General features: G+C 34.6%; 5 protein-coding genes across 5 annotated transcripts; 3 read left to right on the forward strand and 2 right to left on the reverse strand.

Annotated features, from left to right (window-relative positions):
- Nucleotides 1–674: 674 nt before the first annotated feature.
- Nucleotides 675–5,265, forward strand: LOC115241594 (WD repeat-containing protein 3). Its single transcript, XM_029817420.1, has 15 exons — nt 675–971; nt 1,055–1,264; nt 1,335–1,532; nt 1,614–1,787; nt 1,898–2,103; nt 2,186–2,321; nt 2,397–2,590; nt 2,667–2,862; nt 2,967–3,194; nt 3,305–3,574; nt 3,649–3,891; nt 3,976–4,142; nt 4,211–4,433; nt 4,518–4,678; nt 5,143–5,265. The coding sequence occupies exons 1-15, from the start codon at nt 801–803 to the stop codon at nt 5,168–5,170; spliced, it is 2,805 nt and encodes a 934-aa protein (XP_029673280.1). The 5' UTR covers nt 675–800; the 3' UTR covers nt 5,171–5,265.
- On the forward strand, nt 4,886–7,231 carry LOC115241595 (KICSTOR complex protein C12orf66 homolog). Its single transcript, XM_029817421.1, has 9 exons — nt 4,886–5,264; nt 5,335–5,481; nt 5,556–5,707; nt 5,771–5,911; nt 5,993–6,131; nt 6,201–6,394; nt 6,479–6,629; nt 6,780–6,890; nt 6,951–7,231. Exons 1-9 carry the CDS (start codon nt 5,184–5,186, stop codon nt 7,119–7,121), a joined length of 1,287 nt encoding a protein of 428 aa, XP_029673281.1. The 5' UTR covers nt 4,886–5,183; the 3' UTR covers nt 7,122–7,231.
- A 242-nt stretch (nt 7,232–7,473) lies between these two features.
- LOC115241576 (26S proteasome complex subunit SEM1) lies at nt 7,474–8,570 on the forward strand. The gene is made up of 3 exons (XM_029817380.1): nt 7,474–7,661; nt 7,732–7,828; nt 7,945–8,570. Exons 1-3 carry the CDS (start codon nt 7,577–7,579, stop codon nt 7,991–7,993), a joined length of 231 nt encoding a protein of 76 aa, XP_029673240.1. The 5' UTR covers nt 7,474–7,576; the 3' UTR covers nt 7,994–8,570.
- LOC115241575 lies at nt 8,199–12,576 on the reverse strand. Its single transcript, XM_029817379.1, has 9 exons — nt 12,120–12,576; nt 11,147–11,859; nt 10,767–11,076; nt 10,353–10,696; nt 10,068–10,293; nt 9,623–9,961; nt 9,188–9,341; nt 8,944–9,107; nt 8,199–8,873 (listed from the first exon to the last, which is right to left on the reverse strand). Exons 2-9 carry the CDS (start codon nt 11,788–11,790, stop codon nt 8,571–8,573), a joined length of 2,484 nt encoding a protein of 827 aa, XP_029673239.1. The 5' UTR covers nt 11,791–11,859; nt 12,120–12,576; the 3' UTR covers nt 8,199–8,570.
- A 1,703-nt stretch (nt 12,577–14,279) lies between these two features.
- LOC115241622 (actin, muscle) lies at nt 14,280–17,216 on the reverse strand. Its single transcript, XM_029817467.1, has 3 exons — nt 17,029–17,216; nt 16,305–16,455; nt 14,280–15,909 (listed from the first exon to the last, which is right to left on the reverse strand). The coding sequence occupies exons 2-3, from the start codon at nt 16,428–16,430 to the stop codon at nt 14,905–14,907; spliced, it is 1,131 nt and encodes a 376-aa protein (XP_029673327.1). The 5' UTR covers nt 16,431–16,455; nt 17,029–17,216; the 3' UTR covers nt 14,280–14,904.
- Nucleotides 17,217–18,187: the final 971 nt, after the last annotated feature.

Genomic DNA, 18,187 nt, shown 5'->3' on the forward strand with positions numbered 1-18,187 from the left:
TTATTAAAAAAATTATTACATATATTACGAATTTGCATAAAATTATGATATTGATCTATGATGAAATATCCATATTTCATATAATATGTACATTTCTATATACTACAACTATTGTAATTATTATTTTTATACATTATTTTAAATTTTGATATATTAATATATTGTAATTATTAGTGATAATTATTAGACCATCACTTTATTCTGAATCTAATAATCATCCTTATTCTAATACATATGTCAAAATAGTCTAATTCCTAATTCATTTAAAACTAGATATATCTTATTGTTGGTGCGAAAATGTTTGCTAAAAACATTTTTGTATCATATATATTTGTACAATTTGTAGCATATGAAAGCTGGTACCAAAAATTTTCTAAAGATTATAACATATCTATTGTAATAATTCTTGCAGATGAAAAGTATTATATATATATGTATGTATGTTTATATGTTTGCTATTGACAGAATCAATATGAACATTTGTATAAAAGAAAATGTGTTTTGAAAATAGATATACATATATAAGAGGATATAATCAGAAAAACCTAATGCAGTAAGAAATAAAACTAATAAAGTTGCTAATTCAAATTCAGGTATAATGTAATTAATGTATTGCGCATGCGCCATTTTTTAGACAGTTTAGGTTAGGCAACTTTTAGGTTTGATTTCTCATTTACTCACTTTATGCATTTGTAGTACGTATATGATAGTACACGTGCGTGTGTAACCTCAAATTGGTAAAACTTAAAAAACAAGAGAGATATATGTAATTTTTTTCATTAAATTTAGACAAATATAAAATGGGGTTGACCAAACAATATTTGAGATACGTTCCAGCAGGTAATACAAATATAATTGCAAGCCCACATTGTAATATTGTTTTTGTAACCTTGGAAGATCAAGAAGGTAGATTTATTGCTGCTGCTGCATGTGAACATGTATACATTTGGGATCTACGGCTTGGAGAAAAGGTAAAAAAAGAAAAATGAAGAACTTAATATAGAGGTAATTATAATATCTTTATGTTTTAATATATATTATATAATGATTTCAGGCGCAGGTGTTATCTGGAGAAAAGATATGTGTAACACGTCTAGCTGCATCGCCCAATAAAAGGCATATTGCTGTCGGTTACGCAGATGGTACAGTAAAGATCTTTGATTTAATCTCTGGTGAAAATGTCAGTGTATTTGTAGGACACAAATCTGAAATAACAGCATTAGCATATGATGCTTTTGGAACTAGATTAGCCACTGGTTCCAAGGTAAGAATGTTTTACAGACAGATGTATCATGCAATTCAAGTACTTATGACATTTTTTTGTAATATAACAGGATACAGATATCATTATTTGGGATGTTGTAGCCGAAACAGGAATATGTCGATTAACTGGGCACAAAGGTGTTATAACTAAATTGGTATTCATGAAAGAGCATAACATTATTATTAGCAGTAGCAAAGATACATTTGTAAAGTTTTGGGATTTAGACACGGAACATAACTTCAAAACTCTTACTGGACATAGATCAGAAGTAAGATATTTAGTTATGTTCTTATTTGTTAATTATATTATTTCTATTTAATTGAATTAATTTGATGTTTGTGCTAAACAGGTTTGGAGTCTTGTCTTAATGAAGGATGATCAATATTTAATAACAGGATGCAATGATAAAGAATTGCATGTCTGGAAAATAACCTTCCTTGATAACAAGAGCATTGAACTCGATACTGCTGTAAGTGCTTTGGATCTTGATGAAGAGGACGAGGAAAGCATGGATATGGATATGGTATGTACTTACATTTGTATACATTATAACTATACACTGAGTTTATAGCATTATTTGTCTGTACATGATCAGAATAAAATAACAAGATTGAATATTTTATATTTTTATAGAAATATCCTATAAAATGTAAGAAAATTGGAGGTATATTAAGAGCAGGTGGTGGCCGAGTTACCTCATTAGAAGTTGACTCTACCTGCAAAGTTGTTGGATGTCATGGAGTGGGGAATTCCATAGAATTGTTTCATCTATTACCCAATGATACAATAAAGAATAGATTTGCGAATAGATTGAGGAAGGAAAGACGTAAAGCTCAACAGTGAGTTAAAATTTATGTTAAAGTTGGAAATTTATTTGTAAGAAGATTCAATTACATATACATGTTCTGTCATCATCAATAGGGAAGGGAATGATACAGAGAAGGAGCTATCAAATGCACCATCTCTCAGGGATGAGATAAAACGTTTACCTATTGTTCAAATATCCGGTAAAGCAAAAGGGCTTGATTTAATTATGGGCAAAGGAAACGAACTTAGAGTTAGTATAAAAGCATAAATATTAAATATAAAATTATTCGAAAAATTTGTGTTATATTTTATTTCTTTTGTGCAGGTATGCATTGGAGTGAGTAACAATTCAATTGAATTACATTCTTTGCACATGGAAGAGAACAATCCAAAAGAAGTGAAGCGTTTACGTTCAATAACGGCACATGGGCATCGTACAGATGTCCGAGCTGTTTGTTTTAGCTCCGACAATTTGGCATTTGCTACCGTTAGTGGAGATTCTGTTAAATTATGGAACAGGTAGTATACATTATGAAATATATTTTTAATAAAGAATAAATATTGATTTTTTTTCTTAACTTACATGACTTTTTAGGCCAACATTGGCGTGTTTACGCACAGTACAGTGTGGTTACGCTTTGACGGTAACATTTGTGCCAGGTGATAGACATCTAATTGTTGGTTTAAAGGACGGTAAAATGCTTATTATTGATATCGCATCTGGCGATATTTTGGAAGAAGTGGTGGCACATTCCAAGGAGCTTTGGAGCATAACATTATTTCCTGATTTGGTAATATTTTTGAACAAAGATATTTTAATAGCAGTTACTTATTTTATTGCTAATTAATATGTTTTTACATATATTTTCGCATATTTATGATATTGTGCAAATAGAAAGGGGTTGCTAGCGGTGGTGGTGATCAAACGGTGAAATTTTGGAACTTTGAACTCATTCAAGATCCTGACAATCAGATAAAGGCGAAGGTTCTTTCTGTCTTACATACAAGAACTCTTAAGCTTGAAGAAAGCGTACTGTGTGTAAAAATAAGTCCAAATAACAGATTTGTTGCCGTTTCTCTATTGGACTGTACCATTAAAATCTTCTTTTTAGATACATTTAAGGTATAGTTACCTCATTATTTTACTAGATACTATAAGGTATCATAAGATACATATGTAACTTTATCTTAAATTTGATCTCCTTTGTGTAATATTTCACATTTTTATTGTAGTTCTTTGTATCACTTTATGGACACAAGTTACCAGCATTGTGCATGGATATATCTAGCGACTCTACACTCATAGCAACCGGTTCCGCCGATCGCAACGTTAAAATCTGGGGTTTGGATTTTGGCGATTGCCACAAATCCATATTCGCGCATGACGACTCTATTACGGGTCTCTCGTTCGTACCTGGAACACATTACTTTTTTACCTCTGGAAAAGATGGAAAAATCAAACAATGGGATGCCGATATATTTCGAAAGATCATCACGTTAAAAGTAATATATTTCTGCATACTTTGTAAAATTGCGTATCGATGGCTCTATTATAATACAGCTCAATCTTTTTCTAGGGCCATACTGGAGAAAGTTGGAATTGTTGCGTTTCACCAAACGGGATTTTTGTCGCTTCGTGCGGTTCTGATAAGGTAATCAGATTATATGAGAAAACTAACGAACCGTTAGTATTAGAAGATGAAGCGGAAGAAGAAAGAGAACAACAGGAAAATGAACTAGTCACTGGGGAAACCACTACAGTATTAGGACAGAAGCAACAAGCGTTGCCTTCTAGAAAGACTGTTAACAGTGAAAAGGCTGTAAGTTGCATCACTTTAAAACGCATAATTTTTGTAAGATAGATATCTATTTTATGTTATACATTTTACTTATATATATATTAGGCTGAATTGATATTGGAATGTTTGGAAGTGTCCAAACAATACGAGACAGAATCGAATACAGCTGTTTCTGATGGTAAAGCACCGCCTCTTCCTCTGTTAATGCAAGCTTACAATTGTACAAACACAGAAGACTTCTTACTGGAAACCTTTAAGCGTGTTAGGGCAAGGTAAAATGCAATAAATGGATTAATGTTGTTGCATAAGAAAATATAATTGAAAATGTTGTATATTTCAGTGAATTGGAAGAAACCTTACTGTTATTGCCATATTCTGCCGCCTCTGATATTTTGCAGAGACTCCCCAGCTTGTTGAAAAGAAATTATCATGCTGAGTTATTAGCCAAATTAGCTTTGTGCTTAATTCAAGCATATCACAGTCCAATAATAGCCAATCAAAATCTTTTGCCTACATTAGAAATCGTGAAGAAGCTCGCTGTAGAAAGGATATCCACTTTAAGAGTAATATAAACTTATTGATTGTATATATTACTTATAAGAATGCATTTAATTATTAGATAAAATAATTAAAATAATATTTCTCAGGATACTGTTGGATTTAATTTGCATGGTATGATGTATATCCAACGTGTTCTCGAGGAACGAGAAGGAATCAAATTTTTCAGGGATGCTACTAAGAATAGCGAACACAAAAACGAAGTCAGAAGAAATAAGGAAAAGGCTAAGAAGAGAGCGATTATGAAACTGTAGATCTTTTTGACAATATAATAAATTTTGTACATATTTCATACATAATGCATAAATGCATTTTCATTATACTTTATGTACACATACATACATATATATAAAAAGTAATAATTGTTTATTACAATAATTACAAATCTCTGTACTTTTCCATTTCTCTATCTCTATCTCTCTTTTGCGCATATGTGCTTAAGTGCATATGTACTTACAATTAATATGAAAGGTACAAAATTGTGACGCTGTACACAGTCTATACAAATCCAACTCTGTAGATACATATGCATAATCGGCGTCGATCAATTATAACAAAAATACTAAATTACATAAATAAAGCTGCATTTGTATGCATATGAAAGTATAAATTTACATAATAAAAACAAATCGATCTGTCTTTAGCAAGCAAAAATTAAAAATAATATATCTATATGTGTACATAAAATGTCACAACATAACCTCTTTGATATAGGATCACTGTTTATCTGCATTTCCTGTAAACGAAGATAGAGAATGGATCACGAGGACGAATTTCTTAATGCCTTCTTCACACAGGTCGCTCAATTGTGCTCCGAGAAGGCTAAGGAAACAGTTGTGAGTAAAGATAATAAAAATAAAAAATTTGAATTGTTATATACACTAATGTAATATAAATTTAATTCAGGAAAAAGAAAGGGAATCATGTAAACAGATGCAAATGGGTCCATGGGGAATGCTTCTGCTGCATTTACCACAGATAGCTATAGCAGAACGTTCATATGCAGATTTAGGTTTCCTTCATACTAAAAATAAGGGCTTCCTTAGGAAGGATGTATGCATCCAGCAATTATCTAAATTGAAAATTGTTTGTGATTATCAAATTTTATATGTTAATATTGTTTACAGAATTCCTTAAAAACTGTATACGAATCTTTAAAGTCTGATTTAAAGAGATTAGAGGAAATGACAAGAGGAACAAACTCTATTGGTGCGACAGTCGCGAATGTTTCCAATCAACTCTGCCAATTCATCACGGCAAGAATCCAGCTGATAGATTTGTCAGTATATTAGTATGTTGACTATCTATCTTTAATCTCATATTTGTAATTATTATATTACAGTTATGAGAAAATGTACAATGTGAGTGCAAACAGCAAAGTTATGAAGCATCAAGAATTGCTGCAATGTATAGAAGAAATAGTAGAGTGTCATTTATTATCCTGTTCTCACTTAGCATTAACTGCTATTAAGACAAGTTTAACGTAAGTGTCGTTCTTAATTCTTTAAAAATATGAACTTTGATTTATAGTATGTGAAATAAGCTAATAATTTTCATTATTCAGATTGGAATGTGAAATACTAGTACAATTAATGAAAGCGCAAGTAGAAGTTCAAAACTGGAGGTTCCTACCAACTTTGATGGCTCTTTATGGAGCGCAAGCACGAATGTCAGCTTGGGAAAGAACTCTGCAAAGCAAGGAGGTTAGCAATATATCCGAATAAGAGAACATCAAAGCAGCTTTTCTAGTATTCTAATCTGAGATTTTTTAGTCTTGGAAATTGGGCTTTGGTGCAACATTTCTCAAGGCGAATCAACAACCGGCATTGTATCAATGGCTGGTGAAACTACGCAGTGCCATATTAGCTAAGTGTTCTTTGTATTTTCACACTACTTTAAGTCAACAAGCTAGTCCAGGGGAAATGAGAAGTATCATGAGCAAGCAGAATGTGGATTATTATCATAAGTAAGATAGATATTATTTCTTATTGCTTGCATAGTAGATATACCATCTAATAACTAATATCTATCTAATAAACGTCTTTTTCAGGATACAGAGTTTTCAACGAAAGCATGATATACTAGCAGTATTGATAATTTTCGATTCCAGAGGAACTGAAAATTCAGGTTCGGGATATAAACATCCAGGAAGAGGAGCAGACGTGCCTCCAAGTTTTCCTGTTGTTGTTTGTTGTCCTAATGTAAGTAATAAATTTATATTAATCATTTAATTTTCTTCTGAAAAAAAATATATATTACTTACACAAATAGTACAAGATATAATAATCTCTGTTGTCTTGTATAATAATTATATTAATAAATAATAATATAAAAGAAAAATATTTTTTCAGACATTCATGCAGAAATCATTAGTACACTTGGACAATATTCAAACTAAGATAAAGGAACGTCATGCAGAACTTCTTGCTATGGATAAAGTTATATATCATAAATGCACAAAGGTATGTCAATTACAAAAGAATTTTTAGAATAAATCATAAATTGCGAGTGTGTGTTTACAGGATTTGTGTACTTATGCTTTCCACAACACTGATCCCAGAATGACTCTCGTGATTGTATTTGAAAATGGGAAACAGAGGGACAAGGAAACTCATATTACATCATTCCTGACAGATCTGTCTATGCATATCAGGTGTAATAAGGTTTACGAATGTCTGAAATTATCAAAATGAGTAATTGCGTGAAAATAAATTATACCAAAGACCTGATTGTTACAATCAAAAATTGATTATTTATCTATATATAGCTGTATAATATTATGAATAAAAAATTTATATTATATTTATATTAATTATCTTGGGAAATTGTTCTTTCTCTGTTTCTAATTCTTTTATCTTTGATAGAATTTCTTAATATAAGTATTGCTCGAATGAAATTAGAATAACTTCAGCTTAGAATAAATAAAGAATAATTTATCAGAAAGATACAAAAAGAAAAAGCAATAAGTTCTTTTAACAGTTTAATACCGCCATCTACATCCATTTTAAAGGCTAGAATTACGTACTCAAATCAACCCAAATCCACTTTCTGACATTCTAACTTCAAAGCGTGAGCGTACAGACGTAAATTCAACACGTAGTATTTCAAAGCGTTCGAGAAATAGTCATTTGTGGAGAAATTTGCAAGCATGACAGATAGCAAGAACGAAAAGGCAAAAGTCGATCTTGGATTACTTGAAGAAGACGATGAATTCGAGGAATTTCCTGCGGAAGGTACGCATCATTAAATTTGTTGGTCTTGTTGTGTGTGACATAACCTCAAAATCGCTGATTCATTAATTAGATTGGACCGCGAAGGATGAAGATAGCGAGGATATCAGTGTTTGGGAGGATAACTGGGACGATGACGACGTTGAAGATGATTTCAATCAACAGCTAAGGTATTATTTCGCCAAAAGTTTTTGTCAATATTTAAGAGAGTCAAACAAAACATTTCTTCTGTTTTAATTAAAGATTATTACATGTAAAACTTATAGAGCGCTGCAATTGTTTTCAGAGCACAACTAGAGAAACAGAAAGCAAATGAAACAACCAAGGAAAGTTAATTAGATAGTAATACATTTAATTTTATTATCTTATATAATAAACATGTAATTAAATATTAAGTCTGTGTATATGTCTAAATCTTATATTACTTCTTGCAATCTTTGGAATGTAATAATAAAGCTGTAACTTGTATACTTTGTATAATATGCACCGTATGTTTTGCAGAAATATTTTCTGTAAAATGCAGAAAATGCAATTTTTTTGTGTGTACAAAATTTAATTATTAAATATAAATGCGTAGTATAATTCCAGAAATGCATATAGTGCCTTTCCATAAGTGACTCGTTTCATCTTGTTTAATTGTTAGGAGCCATTATTCTCTAATGGAACAAATACTTGGCATATCTTATTGTAAATGTATAATCAGGTACAGTCTTTATTTTAAAAAGTCTGTCGGTTTTTGCGAAATGTAAACAGTCAACACATATATTCTACATATATATGGCACACATCAATTTTTTTACATAAATATTTTGATATATCTTAATGATTCCCACATTAAGAGAGTAAAACAATGTATAAATCTTGCAAATTACTAAACGATTTTTTGTCTAAAGGACTGAATAAAAATTGAAATTAATTCGTGTCATGATTTGTTTTACAGGAAATCAATAGTTCTGATATTAATGCATCTAATATTTGCATGTTTAAATCCATGTTAATCTTTTTGATTTCATATGAACTTAATAAATAGTTCAAAGCTTTATGTACATTGTCCTCACCAAATATCAGTTTTACACTATATGAGATCTTTTTCTCTAATGTGCGCACCAATTTATCTTTCAGTTGTGCATTGGTTTCACTTGTGACATTGTTGTATGATGCATCATAAAGTAATGAAGAATTACTCAAGGAGTCGAATAACCACAGAATCATTTTCTGGAAATAAACTTAAAGTTATGAAAAACTCATAAAAAATACAATGCTTTTTTTCAGACTTAATTCTCACCTGCAAGATTGGCTCTGAAATGTTTCCTAATAGCAATTTAGTCCATCTAACGACCGCTTCCTGTTGTAATGTATTATTACTAGCAATCCCTGTCAGAAGCTCACAAATCAGATCTATGGTCGTACATGTTAATGATATATTAGAATCCAACTCATCAACTTCATCTGGAAAACACAATTCATTTTTGACTGTTACGAAACATAATTTTGTAAATACAAAAAAATACTATTATTATTGTAGCTACCATCGTACGAAGTGTTAATAGTTTCCCACCAACAATCCAGTAATTCTGAATTGCCACTGGTTTCCATTGAGTCAACTGCCTCATAAGCTGTGTCTACCATACAATATTCTGTTCTTTCTGCGATCAATTGCTGTAATTCACAAGCTAGACTTTTCTACAACAATAAACAGATATTTCAAAGAATATTTTTATTTTTACATTTTTTTTTTTTTTTTTTTTTTTTTTTTTTTTTTTTTTTTTTTTTTTTTTTTTTTTTTTTTTTTTTTTTTTTTTTTTTTTTTTTTTTTTTTTTTGTTATATATCGATTATATTTTACATGCATTATATATTATTAATTATTATTGCTATTACAAATATGCATTGTTAATATATTATATTGTTATATATTTAAATAATTAGCATACTCATGCTATGCACAATTTTAGGTTCCATTACCGATTTTATATCCTCAACAAATCTCCAAGGTATATCAGACAATGGCATTAAAGTAGGCAGAGGAGGAGCTTCTTCTTCTTGATCCATTTCGAAGCCCGGTACAACTGTCTTCAATGTATTGAAGACACCAGTTACAGTTTTAGCCAGAAATCGATCGAAACGAGGCGCTATCGCGTCCGCTTTTTTGCCTGCACTACTACTCGGCCGAAGAAAGTGACGCAATTGCGGCGGACACTCATTTGCCAATCGCGTACACAACGTCTTCAAATACATCTCCAGTTCGATCCGCCCACCCTCGGGCAACACTAGCTCGGACATAATATTAGTTAATGATGGAATCTGAAATTTATAAACATTATGCAACTATTAAATTTAAAAATTAACTGAATTTATTATTTTCTTATGAATTTATATTTAATATTTTTGTATTTTTTATAAATCTTACTTCTTCTAGACTGAGATGCAACTGAACAAAATCGGAATATTGTCTCCTGACAGTAGCAGTGGTGGTTTCAAATAGATCTACACCACGTTGCTCGACATCATCGAATTGTATGCAGTAGAATAATTGTTGCGAACCATCTGTTGCAGTATGAAATTCGGTCCATGGAATTAACAAATTCATAAATTGGCTTCCTTCATATATTACATAAGATTTTTCTTCGGCGTGCCTAAAATTTACAGATTTATATAATAATATATTTGAAACTAAACTGCTATCTTTACTAACAGTGGTGTGGTTGCTGTGGATTTCTGTTGTAATAAATTTCTAAGCCTAGCGATGGTTGTGGCGAAATCTGTTGGTTCTTCGTATACCGGTGAAATCTTATCCTCTTCTAATTCCAGATCTACATCTGTTATGCTATCTCCCCAGAGGCCTCTGTGCTCTGTAGTAGAGAGACCCTCTAAACATAGAGTCGATCTTTTTGGAGCTGCCGTTGAAGCTGCATTTTCATCTTCGTTTGTAGTAATTGCAGATGGACTAAATTTAGGTGCAGATTTTGGCAATTGCTGTGGGATCACAGCCGCTGTTGCGGATACGATGCCATCGCTCAGAGCAACAGTTATGGTACCCTGAAGGAATGATTAAATTATGTGTATTTTTTAATTTTTGTTACATGATACTGGCATTATCCTAATGTACATTTTGTTTAGTTGGAGTAGCGACAGCTTTATTTGTCGGAGTTTCCAGTAATTTTAACAAATTTCCGATCAACCAATCTGGGCAGCTTATTGCGTCTATTGTTATTAAGAGCTTCTTTGCTAAAATAGATAACAGAAGTTTGCATGGTAATGAACTAGTTAATTCCCATTGCAGAAACTCTTGCGCTAGAACGGTAACTAAATGATGTAACATATGTTCTAATATTGACACACTGCGAGAACCAGGATGTAAATATTTGTATGCTTCCTCCACGCTGGATGCAGCGCCCTTTTCGACTCGACGTAGTGCCCTGCAAAACGTGCTGATAAGCAACTTATTTGAACAAATTCTTACAAAGATAATTTTTAATAGATCCATACCTACGATATTCCTTCAAGTGTAACACTAATATATTCGCCAATTTATTAACGAGTTTTATTTTATCTATTAGACTGGCTTTCAAAACAAGTTTTGTTAAGAACTTGCTCAACAAATCTTGCGCTTCATTGGGGAATGATTTATCATTACTTATATTTTTGTACCAGATTTCTATACACTTTGCATCAATTTCTCGTATTGTGTCTGTTAAATTCACCTTTTTTCTTTTTGTTAGAGGAATGTCGTTTTTACAAGAATCTTGCGTGATTGCATTATTATTGCGTGTAACACTAGTTTCTTGTGAAGAACTTAAGTTCTTTTGGTTATCACTTTTGTAAATGATTTCTGTACTCTTGTCCTTGTCTATTGAAGAATCCAAATTTAGATGACTCACTAGCTTCTTGTAGATCCATTTGTTCATAAAATCTAAAGCAATTGGACTACTGGCTTTCAGTATGAGACGTAATAAGCAACAACTCAGCCATATAGATAAAATTGTAATAAATACAGCCCAGGAGATGGAAATATATATTGGCAGAGATGTAAGATCTGTCCATCCCTGTATAACTAAAGACAATACTGCAGCTGCTATACTAAAAACTAATAATATTTGGTTTAACCAACTCATTGGTATAACTTTCTCCATTTTGAATTTGTTGGTGCTTTTAATTAGCTATAAATTAAGCCTCACATTTTGCGTTACAGTAACCAGAACCTGTTGTAAAAAAAAGAAGACATTCTTTAATCTTCTATTTATCATCTATCATGTATAAAGCTACAAAATAACAAAATAGAATATACTCTTGATCGAAAAATCGATATATTTATTTAAACAAAAGAAGATCAATGTATGTGTATGTGTATGCGCGTGTACGTGTGTGTGTGAGTAAATAAAAAAACAATTTAGCGAGTCAACGTAAAAGAATACTACACTCGTTTTTTGTACTACATTTTATGATAACTCTGGAAACCTACCAAGTATTCATTCTTCCTTTCGTACAGCTGTTTGCCATTCTTGGCGTTTCTTCGTGGAGAGGTTAACCTCACCACATTAACGAGTTGACAGGTTGCGAGAAGATCGGCGCTCGTACGTACATGTTTTGTCACGTGTTATGACATACCCATATCGTGCGGCGATATCTTTTTTACGTTGATTTGTTCGCGTAGTGATCTTCCATCAACATTCCCGTTGCGGGACGCGACCATAGATCACGCATCTTTACAAGATAACCAGCCATGATCCATTTCTATAGATCGAATCGCGTCTCGCGGGCTCGCGAAGTTGCATTTTTTTTCAACCTATTGAGCGCTAATTTATCCGCGTCTTCCAATAGAAACTGCTGTGCCGATAGTGCTCTGAAAAATCACTCGTATATCTAGCTTCAGGTTGCATAAAACGTGTCGGAAACTTGTTACATGTATAATTAAAGAATACGTAAGAATATATAATATACTATATTATATAAATTTGTATATATAATTGGGGATTAGCTCTTCTATGATGAGCTAAACGATATGTTCGACAAATATTTTGTCACATGAATATATATATATATATATATATATATATATATGCAAATTTTCAAATTTCTTTCTTTTTCTTTACAGTTTCTTTACACCTTCAATGGCCGCGTTCAGCAGAGAAAGCGCTCAGTTATCGTCTTGTCAACACTCGACGTTGATTCGTTGGTTCTAAAAGTAAGAACCAATCACATTCGATTGCTACTAAGCGGTTTTCTCTGCTGAACGCGGCCAATAGCTATCGACAGTTACATTTTATCAACACGCGCAGCCTCTGGCGCAGCCTACATGGTGGCGCGCGCCGCGGCTATTATGTCGCCGATTTGTGAGTTGTCGTCACGTGACACTTGGCTGTGTTCCGAAATTCACTGCCAGTACTGAAAATTTATAATATACGTAACGTAAACTATAGATTTTCAGTACTGGCAGTGAATTTCGGAACGCAGCCTTGGATATGCGCTTTACATCTTTACAGTATCGCGCATATATACGAGCCTATGATTGGCTGAGAGTCGATCCGACGAAGCTTGCACGCTTGCAGAATGCATATGCACAGGGCGCAGCCTGAATATAGCGATTCTCCGTTTTCCTCGCATAATTCTGGTAACTCGAATAAATTAAAATTCTTAATAATTATTGTATATCAACTCGAATTGAGGCCCTGCGTCATACGAGCTCTATCGTTAATCGAACGCGATGTCCGAGCAGGAACGGCATATCTCTATCTCCTTGCATCGTACCTGCATATATGCACTCGCTCGCTCATCGCGCTATCCTAATTTTAGTGCTCGAGAAGGGAGGGATTTTAAAGGTAAGGACCGCCGATGGAGAGACGCCACGACCGGGATTCTAGCAGGGGCTCTATTTTTGTTATTTCTTGATCCGTGTAGGTATCGCGCCGTATATTATTTCGTCGCTTCTATTGAGTTACGTGGATCCCCCGGCACGTGGCCGACACATGGCGCGCGCCAAATATAACGAAGCTGTCGGCTGTCGCTCGAAATATATATAACTCGTGCTCATGTATGGTCTAAAGCGATCTGAAAACGATATAGAACATTACATTTGTCTCTCCTTCTTACCGCGTTCCTTCTACCGTGAACCACATTGCGATCTATTCGTTTTAACATTTTTTTTTTTTTTCTCTCTTGCGCTCTTCGTATCTAAGGTAATGCTACATCTCCTTTAAGAGAAAAAAGGGTAGCGGAGTAAAGGGTAAAACGAACGGATTGAATCTAAATCATAAATTCTTATCTTAGAAAAGCTCCTCCCGCAATACAAATTTTATAGATCGTTTTTTAATTTTGAAAAATGAGAATTTGCAAGCCATCGATTTGCATATTGATTGTGATCTTTTCTTTAACATCTCGAATACGCAAACATTAATGTCTGTGTATATTTGATATTTAGAATATTTATATTTTTTATTTCGAGAGATTTTTGAAATGACACATGGTATTATTATATATCAACTGCTTACTGTATGCAAAAGATCAAACTATATATTTCAACGATTGCGTGAGGGTGGTAAGTTTCTCTCTTAAAATCACAACTGGTTCGTGTTCTAGAGTTGTCATCGCGAGAAGAACGTTGGTGAAAGATCGTACTCTAACGTGGAGTTATTACATAACATACGATTTTATTATTATATTGTCAATTAATTGTAAGGTACAATAAGAACGCGATTTGCCGGACAGCCATATGTGAGCCGACATCGATGTGGCCGGATGTGCCTGATCATATCCCTCATTGTTGTAGTCGATAATCACGTTACGAGTGTCGCAAATGTCAAACTTGCACGATCGTCAGTGAGCGAACATGTTTTGTGTGCATAATATATATAGGTACATATGTATGCGTACGTTAATATATGGGCGGAAAAGAACTCATTACTCAGATTGTCGAAAAGATTATCAATAAATTAATTAACATTCATATATAAACAAATAGTCGTGTTGTATAAACTACAAAGTACAGTAAATGTGTAGCATAAAGGCACTTGAGTAATTGGTTTTTTTTTTTCTGCGATCTCGTCTCATATCTCATCTCTCTCTTTTTCTCTTTTCCTCTTTATCTCTCTTTTCCTTCCCTTTTCTCGTATCTTTGTATCCTGTCATGAATATTGTATAATTTGTAAGTGCATACCGTGTGTATAGAAAAGGAGATAAATAAGGGAACGAAAAGAGTCATGGTGATGGTGCTTGAATGAACGTTTGATTAATTCTTGACGGTGTATTTTTTAGAAGCATTTGCGGTGAACGATACCGGGGCCGGATTCGTCGTATTCTTGCTTGGAAATCCACATCTGCTGGAAGGTAGACAAAGAGGCCAGGATGGAACCACCGATCCATACGGAGTATTTCCTTTCGGGTGGAGCGATGATCTTGATCTTGATGGTTGAAGGAGCGAGAGCGGTGATTTCCTTTTGCATACGATCAGCGATACCAGGGTACATGGTGGTGCCACCGGAGAGAACGGTATTAGCATATAAATCTTTGCGAATGTCGACGTCGCATTTCATGATGGAATTGTAAACGGTCTCGTGGATACCGCAAGATTCCATACCCAGGAAGGAAGGCTGGAACAGCGCTTCGGGGCAACGGAACCTCTCGTTACCAATGGTAATGACCTGACCATCAGGCAACTCGTAGCTCTTCTCGAGAGAAGTGCTGGCGGCAGCGGTGGCCATTTCTTGTTCAAAGTCCAGGGCGACATAGCACAGTTTCTCTTTGATGTCGCGGACGATTTCTCGCTCGGCTGTGGTGGTGAAGCTGTAGCCTCTTTCGGTAAGGATCTTCATGAGGTAGTCGGTAAGATCGCGTCCGGCCAAGTCCAGACGGAGGATGGCATGGGGAAGGGCGTAACCTTCGTAGATGGGTACGGTGTGAGAGACACCGTCACCGGAGTCCAGGACAATACCGGTGGTACGACCGGAGGCGTACAATGAAAGGACGGCCTGGATAGCAACGTACATGGCCGGGCTGTTGAAAGTTTCAAACATAATCTGCGTCATCTTCTCACGATTAGCTTTCGGATTCAGAGGTGCTTCCGTAAGAAGAACCGGATGTTCTTCGGGAGCTACACGCAATTCGTTGTAGAAGGTGTGATGCCAAATCTTCTCCATGTCATCCCAATTGGTGATGATACCATGTTCTATAGGATACTTTAATGTCAATATACCTCTCTTACTTTGCGCCTCGTCGCCAACGTAGCTGTCTTTTTGACCCATACCGACCATTACGCCCTGAGGAACGAGATATCTGACGTTACGTAAAAGCGTTTAAATCAAAAGATACGTTAGCCAAATTACTTTCTTCGATAAGTCTAATAGCATTTTTGACTAAAGCGGAGTTGGGAAAGATTTAATCGCTCCGGAAATGATTAAATTTAATTTTTATTTAGAGGTTTGACTAAAAATATATTTAGATTTAATTGGAAACCTGAGGCAAAGCTATAATGCTTTAATCACTCTTGCAATAATCCCTCTTTAGTCCAAAATATTATATATACATGTATTGCGCTAATTAAAAAAAAAAAAAAAAGATTTTAACAAATCTAGTTAATAATAATAACGTTTGTCGTATGTTGATAGATCTATAATGTAGATTAGATAGGTTTACAAATATTTCTCTGACCAACCTGATGACGGGGGCGGCCGACGATGCTAGGGAACACGGCACGCGGTGCATCGTCCCCTGCGAATCCGGCCTTGCACATACCGGACCCATTGTCCACAACTAATGCCGCAACATCATCGTCGCACATCTTGATTGGCTGTTAGTATTACTTTCTGAGAACACATATCGAAAGATAGTGTAAGTTGTTATATTATTAATTATAAAAATACACTGTAGGATCGAGTTATTCTTGATCAGTAAATTAATTTGATTAATCTTTAACTAGATTGTGTTCAAGTTATAATACAAAAGAGAAAGCTAAGCGCCTTCATGTTTTTAAGAGATATAAAAGATATTTACAGAATTAATTTTAATGAAAAAAATTGAATCGGCTGCTAAAATAAATTTCAAAATTATATCATATTAACATTCACTTATGCACATTCACCAAATATCACTTCACGTCTTATTCGATTACGCAAACCTCTCCGATTTATTTCGCACCATTTCTCCTCAGAGATTTCCGGAAAGTATCATACGATCAGCGAGACTTCCTACCAGTTTCAAATACTCGCGATGCTTCAATATAATACCGTTTCTTTGAATTACTGCCGATCCTGTGATATCGAGCATCAAGAATTTTCGCGATCGCGAAAACCGATCTAAGGAAATTCTCGAAGATGGTGCGCGCAAACCGAAGGGGTTGCTGTAATTCGCAGCTGAAACTAAGCACGGCGATTTATTACCGTTTACTAATGTGTTTCGTAGAGCCGAGAAAAAGAGATCGGCGGACGATCGCTCAGGATCGCGTTTTGTACGTCGTGCAAGAGACCGGCGAGAGCGGCGAGTGGCGCAGTGTCGGCTTCGTGGGGTCCCTTTATCCATATCGGTCGGCGGCCGAAAATAGCGGTCCGCCCCTTACATGGAAATCTGCTGTCCGCATTAACGTTGGGCCGGGAGCCCGCGTTGCCCGTTAGAGTCGGCCTAGTCCTTAGTTCGCCCTAAACAGAGGAGCGGCAGTAGAGGGAAAGCAACTCGGTGGTGGCCGACGGCCCCTGGGTCCAAATAAGGACTCGTCACGAGCCAGGGCTGTCGGCTGCTACCACGGGCCTCGACGAAGGGATGAGACTCTAAACTCAAAACTAAAGAAAATAGAGCTTGAAAGGATCAAGGTTCAAAGGATAAAATCTTGAAAGAAAGGTCGTGACAGAGTATGAAGCAGATATAGAATTCAACAAGGATCTGGACAAGATACGAAGGCTGTAGATTCCAAGAAATGAATTTTGCGAGACCAATTCTTTGAAAATCAAATCTTGAAGGATTAAATTTTTCAGAAAATTGAAATTTAGAAATATTTAATTTCTAAAAAACAAATTTTGAAGGAATGATTTTTAAACGCATAAAAAATCGAATCTTCAAAATAATAAAAATTATCTTCAAAGGATTAATTCTTTATGGTGAAAGCACCTTGAAACAGCGTCTCATTTTGCATTCTTCAAGCATCATGATGATGATACAAATTCTTCTCTTTTGAAATAAAGTAACATCCAAATAGCCCATCTGAAAAATAAATACTTTCCTTTTTTTTTAATAATTATTTTCTGATAATATGAGAACATATTCATTAGATGATTCAGCTTGTCAATTCTTATTATGCTCGCGCATATTCTTAGCGGATTGCGCTTATGAGACATCCGGCTCAGATGACACGATATGACATCTAATCATATTGACTCATGAGAGGAGAAAGAATTGCGGATGCAGATCCAAAGTCTTATTCGCTAATTGCAGCTTTTAATTTGCTATAATTGACAGATGCACGGGGCGACTCGCTCACTCGAGCCATCGAAAAGATCCCCTCCACCTTTTTGCACTGCCGGCAAAGCCGATGCTGTGCCGATTCAC

The sequence above is a fragment of the Formica exsecta genome, unplaced genomic scaffold (genome assembly GCF_003651465.1).
Source record: "Formica exsecta isolate Colony F162 unplaced genomic scaffold, ASM365146v1 scaffold500, whole genome shotgun sequence".
Taxonomy (NCBI): Eukaryota; Metazoa; Arthropoda; class Insecta; order Hymenoptera; family Formicidae; genus Formica; species Formica exsecta.